General features: G+C 49.3%; 2 protein-coding genes across 2 annotated transcripts; one reads left to right on the forward strand and one right to left on the reverse strand.

The window, feature by feature from the left end:
* Positions 1 to 1612: 1612 nt before the first annotated feature.
* On the forward strand, positions 1613 to 5492 carry LOC125518519 (putative disease resistance RPP13-like protein 1). The gene has a single exon (XM_048683343.2). It carries the CDS (start codon positions 1865 to 1867, stop codon positions 5195 to 5197), a length of 3333 nt encoding a protein of 1110 aa, XP_048539300.1. The 5' UTR covers positions 1613 to 1864; the 3' UTR covers positions 5198 to 5492.
* A 1663-nt stretch (positions 5493 to 7155) lies between these two features.
* On the reverse strand, positions 7156 to 10453 carry LOC125518530 (probably inactive leucine-rich repeat receptor-like protein kinase At5g48380). The gene is made up of 3 exons (XM_048683349.2): positions 10291 to 10453; positions 8523 to 9408; positions 7156 to 8425 (listed from the first exon to the last, which is right to left on the reverse strand). The coding sequence occupies exons 2-3, from the start codon at positions 9342 to 9344 to the stop codon at positions 7430 to 7432; spliced, it is 1818 nt and encodes a 605-aa protein (XP_048539306.1). The 5' UTR covers positions 9345 to 9408; positions 10291 to 10453; the 3' UTR covers positions 7156 to 7429.
* Positions 10454 to 11927: the final 1474 nt, after the last annotated feature.

Genomic DNA, 11927 nt, shown 5'->3' on the forward strand with positions numbered 1-11927 from the left:
GAGATGTACTTCCTCTCAAAGGGAAGGAACTTCGGTAACACACCCTCGTCTCCAGCGGCTCCACTCTTGGTTATCTCTCACCTTTACTTGTGCAAGCTATATTGTGTTGTATCCCTTGCTTGCTCTTGTGCTTGTTGTTGTTGCATCATATAGGTTGCTCACTTAGTTGCATATCTAGACAACCTACTTTGATGCAAAGTTTAATTTGGTAAAGAAAGGCTAAAATTGTTAGTTGCCTCTTCACACACCCCCCCTCCCCTCTAGTCAACTATATCGATCCTTTCACAAGCTCTACATCGACGACTCGGGCTGGGTCCGGAGGCCGACTCAATCAAGTATGGGTACCGGGTCCCCTTCGGCAAGATCCATGCCTTCATCGGCATAATTGGCAAATTTGGTCCCGAGCCGAACATCGTCTCCGACATCGGCGAGCCGGCTCTACGCACCAGGCCTGCCTAGGCAAGATCCGATCGGACTCACACTTTCGTTGGCTTCACCCATGGAGTCAACCTGTCAGGAAATCCGGCGCGGGCGGCGACTTGGCGGCGATCGATCCGGGGCGGCGGCGACCCGGGGGGCTCGGCTCAGCGGATCCGGGGCGCGTGGTGGCCTAGCGGCGTGATTCCGTCGGTGGATATAGCCGGAATCGAAGGCGGCGGGACGGGCAGCAACGGTGCCGGGTGGCTGCAGGATGGGGCGGGGAACGCGCGCTGAAATGTCCCTCCAGCCAACCGCTTTCACGAGATACAGGCACCGACGGGGTGGGAGAAAACTATGTTTTCACGGGTCGGAGGGGCAATTTACCGAAAAAGGCTTTCGCCCCGCTTTATATATAAAGCAATAACCACACCTTACAACCAACAGGACAATAGGAAACGGAAAATACAATCGACACGGATAAAAGCACTACGGAACAGCTAACGAGCTCCGAAGAACCCAAAAGTACTTCGGAGCCCACGACGGTTACATATCATGACACGGACACGCCCGCAACAAGGGAGCTAATCGTCGCCAGAGGAGAGCCATGCTTCGTCGTCTCCCATGGCCACTCGGTTCACCATCCGAATCTGCCGCCGAAGAGGGCACCCCCGCCCTCTCGTCCTGGATCAAAGGACGTCGACCCATCAGCAAGCAAAGCAGCTCACCCCGAGCACGCTTGAACCAATGAACCAGTTGCCGAGAGAGTGACCGCCCTGGCGACCTCACCTCTGAAAGAAACCCATACATCGCCACCGTTTTCGGTCAAGACCCAGAAGCCCACCGCAACTGTCGAGCATGAACCCTACTAAAGAAGCCGACCAACACCATGCCAAATCCCGGACCGATGATCACCCAAAACGACGCCTTCAAGAAGTACACGACGCTGACGCGCCATCGCTGCCCCAATCCAGAGATCGTAGGGTTTCACCCGAGACCAGGAGGCGAGGGACAACGGCGCCACGGGCGTTGCCAACGTCGCGAATTTTTTTAAGGATCGGACGCATTTACGATGTCATCCCTGTTCGTGGTAGTACCCTTTTCTCGCGAAACAGCAGTTATTTTGTGGGTCCGCGCCATGTAAGGGTCCTGCAGCAGGAAATCTGTAGTGCCGTCGAGTAGATTCGAGTGGCCAGTGACTCCGGTAGTCCCTCCGTCATTCCCCACGCGGAGGCGACGCGACCCAGCCAAGTTTCGAGCCCGTCGGGCGTCGGCGTCGCCAATGCGAGAAATAGCCCCGAAAACCACATGGCGAAGCGTCCGAAATTTCCACGGCCTGACAATCCAAAACCCCTCGAACGGCCCGGAGGAGGCTCCACCTAGCCGCTGACCCCTCGTCTCGTCAACTCCTCCCAATCCCCTCGGCTCCCGACGACCGGCCGGCGAGATGGCGGAGGCGGTGGCCGGCTGGCTGGTGTGCCCGGTCATACGGATCGTCGTCGACAAGGCCAAGTCCTGCGCCGCCGACCGGATCAGGTGGCTCAACGGCGGCGTCCCTGATGCGCTCCAGCAGCTGGACGGGGCGCTCACGCAGCTCCGCGCCGTGGCGAGCGCCGTCGAGCGGAGCCGCGGCGGCGGCGACCTCGACCGGTGGCTGCTGCAGCTCAAGGACGCCGTCTACGAGGCCGACGAGGTCGTCGACGAGTTCGAGTACCGGACGCTCGGCCCCCCGCGCTCCCCCCTCGTCAAGATCGGCAAGCAGCTCGTCGGCACCGACGAGTCGCTAAACAGGCTCAAGGGCGTCATCAAGAAGCTGGACGGCATCAACGACAGCTCCGGGCGGCTGATGCAGGCGGCAGGCCTCCAGCCGTCGTGGTCCGGCGAGTTGAGCGGCCACCCGCCCACCCCGGTCGGCCCGGCCACAGGCTCGCTGCTGGAGGACAGCGAGGTGTTTGGGCGCGACGCGGAGCGGAAGAAGATGGTCTCTTGGCTGGTCGCCGCCAGTCCGCCCGACCGCGCAGATCCGCGCGCCGCCGCCATCCCCGTCGCCGCGATCATTGGGCTCGGCGGGATGGGGAAGACCACGCTGGCGCGCGTCCTGCTCCACGACGATTTGGTGAAGGAAACATTCAATCTGGTGATGTGGGTGTGTCCTTCTACCACTTACCACAAGGTCGGGCTCGTGAAGCAAATCCTGCAGTCTGCTGGGGTAGAAGTTCCTGACAACATGAACAACTTTGACTGTCTCCAGAGGCGGCTCGAGGATGCCGTGTCATCCAAGAGGTTCCTGCTGGTTCTCGACAATGTCTGGAACAAAGGGGGCATGGACGAGGATAACTGGAGCGAGGTCTTGGCTCCTCTCAGATGTGGCCAGCCCGGCAGCAAGATCATGGTCACCACCAGGAAAAAGATTGTAGCAAACCTGCTGAAGGCGAGCAAGCTGGTCCCGTTGGACGGACTGGCGTTCGCGGATGTCTGGTCGCTGTTCACGAGGATTGCTTTCAGCAATGACAGCGCTGACAAGCATCCGGCGTTGCAGGCAATTGGAGAGCAGCTTGTTCACAAGCTCAAGGGGTTGCCATTGGCTGCCAAGGTCGTCGGCGGGATGCTCAAGGCTTCCCGGAGTATCAGTCACTGGAAGAGGATCTCGGAGATGGAAAGCTATGCCAATGTAACCTCAACGCTAGAGCTGTGTTACCGGAACCTGCAGGAGCACCTGCAGCCATGCTTTGCAATCTGCAGCATATTTCCGAAGAACTGGCGGTTCAAGCGTGACAAGTTGGTTAAGATTTGGATGGCCCTGGATTTCATCCGGCCAGCTGAAGCTGATGGGAGGAAACTGGAGGATGTAGGGAAGGAGTACTTTGATCAACTTGTGCAGGGGTCCTTCTTCCATGAACGCAAAGAGGGCCATCAGAATTACTATTACATTCATGACCTGATGCATGACCTGGCAGAGAGTGTCTCACGAGTTGACTGTGCAAGAGTTGAGAGTGCTGAGGAGAAGCAGATACCTCGTACAGTTCGGCACTTATCCGTTACTGCTGATGCTGTCACGCAGCTCAAAGGCCGGTGCGAGCTCAAAAGATTGCGCACGTTCATAATTCTAAAGCATTCCTCGTCTTCTCTCAGTCAGTTGCCAGATGATATCCTCAAAGAATTGAAGGGTGTCCGTGTGCTTGGTTTGGATGGCTGCGATATGGTTGATCTGTCGGATAAAATTGGTCAACTGATGCACCTCAGGTACCTTGCTCTTTGCAAGACAATTACAAGGCTTCCACAGTCATTGACAAAACTGTTCCTTCTTCAGACCCTAAGTATCCCTAAGAGGTGCCGCCCCGAGCAGTTTCCGAAAGATATGCGGAACTTGAAATATTTGCGCCATCTGGATATGGACAGGGCAAGTACGTCGAAAGTTGTGGGTATTGGGGAACTGATTCATCTCCAGGGATCAATTGAGTTCCATGTTAAAAGGGAAAAAGGTCATATGTTGGAAGATTTGTATGATATGAATGGTCTCTGCAGAAAGCTCCATATCAAGAACCTTGATGTTGTATCCAGTAAACAAGAGGCCAGCAAAGCTGGCCTGAGAAAGAAACAGGGTATTAAGGTGCTGGAACTAGAATGGAATTCCACTGGTAAGAGTGACCCTTCTGTCGACGCTCAAGTGTTAGAAGGCCTTGAACCGCACCCGCATGTTGAAGAGGTCCGTATCAGAAGATATCATGGTGATAAGTCACCGTGTTGGTTGGACATGAGCTTCAAGTTGAAGGAGGGAAGTACACCGTGCCTACTTAAATCTTTATATTTGACCAACTGTAGGAAGTGGGAGGTCCTGCCTCCTCTTGGGCAGCTTCCCTGCCTGAAGGTTTTGCATTTGAAAGAGATGTGCTCACTGAGACAGATTGGCAGTGAGTTCTATGGAACCAAGTTGATTGCATTTCCATGTCTGGCAGAACTTGAATTTGATGATATGCCACAGTGGGTTGAGTGGACCAAAGAAGAGAGCATGACCAATGTTTTTCCCAGGCTCCGTAAGCTGAATCTTTTGAACTGTCCCAAATTGGTTAAAGTGCCTCCTTTCGCTCAGTCCATCAGGAAGGTCACTGTCCGAAACACAGGGTTTGCTTCACACATGAAGCTATCCTTCTCATCATCGTCGAGAGCTTGCAGTGTTGCACTAGAGACATGTTGTGCCACCATCCTTACAATAGGTTTGCTGCACCGGCAACAGGTGGAAGCAGTCGCAGTTTTGACTCTGCGGCGCTGCCAAGGCGTAAATTTTGAGGACCTTCAGGCACTTATCTCACTGAAGAAGCTGCATATATCCCATCTAGACATAACAGATAAGCAGCTGGGTACTTGTTTGCGAGGTTTACGATCACTCACCTCTCTGGAGATAGACAACTGCAGCAACATAACATCTCTTCCACATGTTGAGAGTTCGAGCGGATTGACGACGTTGCACATTCGACAGTGCTCCAAGTTGTCCTCTCTGCATTCCTTGGCGAGTTTTGCAGCACTGGAAAGCATGTCGGTCGACAATTGCTCCAAGCTCACCTTAGAGTCTTTCCCTGCCGACTTCATCAGCCTCAGTTCTCTGAGAAAATTGAACATAATGTGCTGCACGGGGCTGGAGTCGCTGCCAAACGGCTTCCCGTCTTCACTGCAAGTTCTTGATCTGATTGGGTGCAAGCCAGCGCTGTTGAACCAGCTGCAGCTCAAGGACGGGCCAGAATGGGATAAAATAGCTCATATCCCGATTAAACGGATCCATTGACCAGAGGCTCGTTGTGTTGGTGCATCCGATGCCGTTATCATTCAGTTCGTTGTCGCCGTTCAAGAATGCCACCTTTCCTATGAAATGATCAGATAGAATCGACGCGGTATGTGCATTTCAGATTACATAGTCGATGTCTGCCATTTGTGTGTGAAATTCTAGTATGCAAGATGAGAGATGCCGGATGGATCTGTATCCCTCCTGTATGTATGTAATGTGTGAAATTCTAGTATACTCATACGTTCTGTATGTAACTAATGTGCCCTTTTGGCTGATGTACATTCTCATTACTCTTTGTCTCTTTCTGTTTGTAGCCTTGCTGCGATTGACTGAGCTGTTAACAAATGTAATCACTAGCTAAATTGGATTGGTGTTATTTCTTTTCGTTGCTTCAACTTGTCCCCCCTTTACGTTGATTGGTAAATAACAAAATGTGGGTCAGATTTCAGTCCACAACGCATACGTCACATGTACTACTTTTATCATTGGGATTTTTTGTTTTTTTGCTCTAGTCTGAATTCTGAAACATGTTTCAGCACACAACACCTACGTCAGGACCTTTGGATCAAGTGCTAACTTGATCCTCCTTTTCCTGGTCTACAATTTGAAATTTTAAATTATTTCAATCACGGCATACTACAGAAACCCTTTTTTTTTGCAAGTAACCAATTTCAGGATATGATTAGGAGTAATTATGGCTGATAAAACCAATGTTAATATTTTCATTCAGCATATCATTTTCCATATAATAAAAGTTTCGAAAAGGTTGAGAGACACCCACTTTTCTGAACGAAGGGAGCACCGTAAGGTACCATTTCAGACATTCGCGCCTTATATATATTTTTTTTCTCAATAAAGGACAATACACACTCAGTTTGTAAATCAAGAACTAGTCGAGACATTGAGGATGCACAGGGACAAATTATTAAATAAAAGAGAGAACAAATAACATGACGCCCAAAGTGTCCTCAAGGCGACCAAGGGCACCCTACACACCATTGATTACGAGTCGAGGGACTAGTCGAGACTAGTCGCTAGACTAGTCTATGAGTCGCATTCTGGGTGTCGACTAGAAATCTCATGTAGACTAGTTCGCCGAGTCAAGGAGTCGAAGGACTAGTCGTAGACTAGTCTAGACTAGTCGTGCACCTTGAGTCGTTCGACTCAATTTTTTTATTTTTTTAGGGATTGGGAGGGGATAAGTGAGCCAGCCACCCTGCCCCTTTCCTTCATTGCTTATGCTCTTCATGGATCTGCACTGGCCATTTCCCTCCATTGCTTCTGCTCTCCCTAGATCTGCCCTACGGTCTCCCTCTGCTGCCTTCTGGCTACTGGATCCGCTCGTCCCTCAGGTTGCAGTAAGCAAGCAAGCATACTAGCAAAGTAATTTCTCCCTTCTCTTCCTTCCCTTCTTTGATTCGATTTTTACCCCCTGCCCTCTTCTTTATTTCGTTTTGTTTGCTTCAGTTTCAAGATCCTTAGGTCTAAAGTGCAATGCCTATGCCGGAAATATCTCAAGTACTATATTCAGCAGCTGCAGCTCAGACCAATGAGCAATATGATCCATCGAAGGATCCTGCAAGAAGCCAACTAGGAGCAAGGATCCAACATGGAAATATGCTTACTGGACTAATCTGCAGGACAAATTGACGCTCCAATGCACTTTCTATAGTATATATTATTAATACTAGGTTTTAGTAATTGATTACTGCAAGTTGTGAACTACAGTACCATGTCGACTAGTCCAGCAGTAGTCTACACTAGTCACGATTAGTCTATGAGTCTCAACCTTCAACGACTCATCGACTCGTAAACGTTGCTACACACATCCTTGGCAACACATGCACTACAAAAAAAGGTACTCAAAAAGTCGAAGACAACGCCTTCAGGAATGCGCCGCCTTCGCCAAATCCAGAAGGCCAGATAACGGGTGTTCACCCCAGAGCGCAATCCCAATATGGCATAATCACATAGTAACTCAAGAGTTAGCTAACTAACAGGCACTCCATTCTTAAACAGGTAGTATGAAAATTATCCTCGCTGCTACTAGCACCACCTTCCAATGGTGGATAAGGGAACCAAGCTACAAGAACTATATATACATCGTATGCAGCGTACCGCTACTCCACTTGAAGCATGGTAATAATGCTCATGGAAAAAATATTAAAGACCATACAGGGGAAACGCCTTGCGGGCAGTCATACTTGCCATCTGCAACATAAGAATTTGTGATTACATGGCGACAATGAGCTCGTCCGGGGTTTCTCCATCTGTGCTTAGAGGTGGCAGCATCATGTCGTCCCCGGCCGAGAAATGATACTTCTCCCCAATGGCTCTAAGCAGCTGATAAACCTCAAACATGGTGGGTCTCTCCTTCGCGGTGGTGACTGTGCAAGAACATGCGACTTTCAGGAACTGCATCAGCTCACTGTCATTGTCCTTCCCTATCAACGACTTGTCGATTGAGTCTTGGAGAATGGAATTGTTGGATAGGTAGGTGATCCACTCTACTAGATTCCCCCTGAAGTTATCTGGAGCAGTGGAAACCTGAGTAGGCCTCTCACCGGTGATAAGCTCGAGGAGAACCACTCCGAAGCTGTAGACGTCACCCTTCGGTGTGGCCACCAGCGTGCTCCCATACTCTGGTGCCACATAACCAATATCTCCAAATTCCCCGTTGACAAAGGTACTGAGATGGGTGTCTAGGGGGTTCATAAGCCTAGCAAGCCCAAAATCTGAAATCTTTGGTTCATAGTCGTCATCCAAGAGGATGCATTTGGAGCTTATATTGCGGTGAAGGATTCGAGGATTGCAAGTGTGGTGAAGATATGCAAGACCTTTTGCTGCACCAATACCAATTCTTAACCTCAGAGGCCAATCCATCTTGCAATCTTTCCCCTCTTCATGTAACTGATCATAGAGTGATCCTTTGGGTGTGTGCTTGTACACCAACAACTTCTCCTTCTTAGCAATGCAAAATCCAAGTAGAGGAACCAAGTTGCGATTCCTTACTTGGCCAAGTGTCTTCATTTCTGAAGTGAACTGTGATTCAGAATGTTGTGAATCTTGTAGCCTTTTGACAGCAAGAAAAGAACCATCAGGTAGCACTGCCCTGTACATAGTCCCTGTCCTTCCAGTAGCTATGATGTTTTCCTTGCTGAACTGTTTGGTGGCCTTCATAAGATCACTTAGTTTCATCTTTGAAACTGGATTCTCAAACATAGACACCTGGATAATTGACAAAACCATGACAACAGTAAGTTATTGTTTTGCACATTGCCTTTCGATCCAAAATAAAAGAAAAGGAAACAACAAAGTAGTTTACCTTGATTGTTTTTGTTCCTTTGATACTCTTTGCCCACTTATTTTCATCCTCATCCTTTTTTGCTTTCTTGGCTGGTAATTTCCGCAGACAAACGAACACAACTATTGCAACAATTATGATCACAACTACGACGCCAACAATAGCTCCAACGATTGCCGCATTGTTCTTGCTCTTTGCTGAAGCCTGGCATTCATCTAATGGAGCCCCACATAGCCCTTGATTACCGGCAAAATTCGATGCCGTGAAATTTTTTCCTAATGAATATGGAATAAACCCTGATAGTCGGTTCTCTGCGACATTGAATGCAGTTAACCGAGTCAGAAGACTGAACTGCGGTGGAATTTCGCCACTAAACTGGTTATGTTGGAGATTGAGGACGTTCAGGTAAGTCATGTTTGATATATTTGGTGGGATGGTGCCAGAAAAACCATTGTAGGAGAGGTCCAATGATGTTAAGTATGGTATTTCTCGGGAGATGTCTTGAGGGATAGGTCCTGAAAAGTTGTTGTTTGACAGATCCAGCCCAGTCATACTGCTACAATTCTGAAGACCGTGAGGAAATGAACCCTGGAGACCGAGGTTGCCTAGGTGCAAAGAAAGAACTCGGTCCTCATCCGGGTGCCAACATTCCACGCCGGTAAATCGGCATGTGAAACCAGCAGTGCGGTTGTCAAAATTCCATGAGGACTTGAGTACACCGTTGGGGTCAATCACTGACTGCTGAACAGATCTCAAGCACTGGATATCAGCTTCAGAGGCGAAACAAGGGAAGACCAACAACAGTAGAAGAATAACCCTGAGAGGAGCATAATGATTTGCCATCGAGCACTTGCGCCTAACGTCACCTCTCGTCCGTGACAATACCACTTGTAGATTCAAGCTTCACCTACACGTAAACAGAATCGAATTTATAAAATTAGAGAAACACATACCAGTTGGTGATAACAGACATATTCCAAAACGAAAATATTGATTTGATTGTAATACTGAAAAGCATAACACAAGGACGGCATCAGTGGGGAACTGATCCCCACTACAGCCATAGCACATAACATATGATGCGAAGGTTCAGCTACGATTAGCACCAAAGAATAAGTGCAACCGGTCGCATGGTAATTAATCATCCCCCCTAATAATAATAATAGTAAAAACTTGCAACCCTGTTCTTCCATTATCTATATGAACATAAGTGGAAACTTGCAGCCGGAGGCAGTTCCTGACCCAAGAACCACCAATCGAGACCACAATTATTATTTATAGGAACAACCAACGAGGTTTTTCTTATTAAATATCTCGAATTTCTCGCAACAGAAGCGAACGGCTCGAACCGCCAAAAGGCGCACTTTACAGAAAGAAGGAAATCTAAGGGGCAGCAAAGAAAAATCTCCAAAAGGGATGGCGCCGCACCATCCATATGTCGCATGTGTGTATGCTATTTTTCTCCCTGATTTCCCTCCCGGGGGCCGGCCCTCTTGGATTTTTTTAACTAAAAATGAAGAACCACCGGACGGACAAACCCCTTGCTGCTGCTGCTTCCCCAGCAACAAACCCCCACCAATCAGGCCAAGAGGCAGCGATTTCTTCCCCCGGAATTTCTAGCCGGAAGACGAACTCCCTCGCCGTACATGGACATGGCAACTCCGCGAACCGCTACTGTACCCCCCCCCAAGAACCCGCATCCACGGCGGCACCAAGATCATTTTTACCACAGCAAAGCATGGAAGAACATCAGGAAATCTGAGAGAAGAGGCGACGTCGAATCGATTACCTGAAGCTCGCCGTCCGCGCATAGGTGGGAACCGGGAGGACCCAGGGAGGGGGAGGGGAGAGAAGAGTCTGTGAGTAGTGGGGAGAGGAGGGAGGGAGGACCGGAGGTGGGAGGAGGTGAGAGGAGAGGAGAGCAGCCGCCCGTCCGTCAAAGAAAGGGAAAAGAAAGTGGAGGCGAGGGAGTTTTTCTAAGCGGGTGGGGGCCCAGCCGTGGGCCCGGCGAGGGCGAGAGGGGCGCGCAGTATGGACTGGGGACGCGGAGATCCACGGACTTTGCCGGTCAACTGCCCCAGTCAACCCGTCTGCTCCCTCTCTCTCTTGATGATGGGTGGCCGGCCGGACGAATGGCTACGGCGCCACCGTGTCACTGAGGTCGGAATGGAGGAGGTGGTGGGTGACGGCCTGACGGGTCTCGGGTCCCTTCCTTTTTCTCCGTCGTGACCACGGAAGATATTGCAAGAACTAGCCAAGGGGCGTTCAGGCTTCCGGTTTTTGTTTTCATTTTTTGCGGGCGAGGTTTCCGGGTTACCGCGGCCATGATCGTGACTGCTAAAATTTGGAGTATGTTGCACGCTCGTAAAGCTTAGCCCAAAAAGTCTTTCGCCCCATTTTATTTATTATATATAAAGCAATGATCAAGCATTACCACCATCGTTACGCAGAAAACGAACGCTGGCAAAGTTTAGACCTGGACAATATTTCTCCATTTTAACACCAAATTAGTGCAAATAATGTTGTATCGGGAATAAAAAAATCATTTTGGCGAACTGGACGTAGCTAGGATGATTAGATTCCTGGTGGAGAAATAGGTCCATCGGTTTTCAAGTTCTAGTTTTGACGCTAGTGTTCGTACTTTTCTAAACTTATTTGAGATTTCGGTGATGTTCGTTCGGTGGGAAACGAAGTTCCCGTCGATTACGACGCCTATGTGGTAACTTCGTCAAATATAAGATGTGTCAGCTCAATCCCTCGAAGATGTGTGCACACGTTCATAGGGCTGCGTGTACATGAACATTTGCATTTTTACAATGTTTCAAAAGAGAGATCATTTGAAAAAGCATATTCTCTCCAACTATATTTTAAGGAAAAATACCCAAAGAGCATTTCATAATTGAAATTTATCAACAAAAAAGTAGACAAAGACTTCTGGGTAAGTGTGGCGATTATTTAGGGATCAACTGATGCATTTCTCGATCCCCCCTCCCTCCCTCCCCCAAACATATCTTTTTTCTTGGAACTTCGCTACCTCTTTCGGTTTTTCAGATGTTCAGGTGGTAACTACCGGTGGAAAAAACAGTCACTCTGATTGAATCAATTTTGGTTCCAAGTTTGCCACGTTTTTCTCGCTTCGCCTTGGTGTCGGGGACATGGCCCTAACACCTAACCAATGGCGGAGCTACAGCAAGGCCGGATTGGCCATGGCCTGCCCAATATTTTGAAGTTTGTACATTTTTTTACCGTTGGACCTTATAACACTAGTCCACACGCTATTTCCTTCATTTTGGCCCGCCCAGCCTGCCCAGAGTTGGGCTTTAAGCTCCGCCACTGCACCTAGCAAACTCGTATAGAAGGCAGCTCACTCCTGGATTTCAGGGGCCCAAAGCAAGGTGGAGCAAGCTAAGGCGAGATCTAGGTGAA

The sequence above is a fragment of the Triticum urartu genome, chromosome 1A (genome assembly GCF_056163025.1).
Source record: "Triticum urartu cultivar PI428250 chromosome 1A, HENAU_Tu73, whole genome shotgun sequence".
NCBI classification, from domain to species: Eukaryota; Viridiplantae; Streptophyta; class Magnoliopsida; order Poales; family Poaceae; genus Triticum; species Triticum urartu.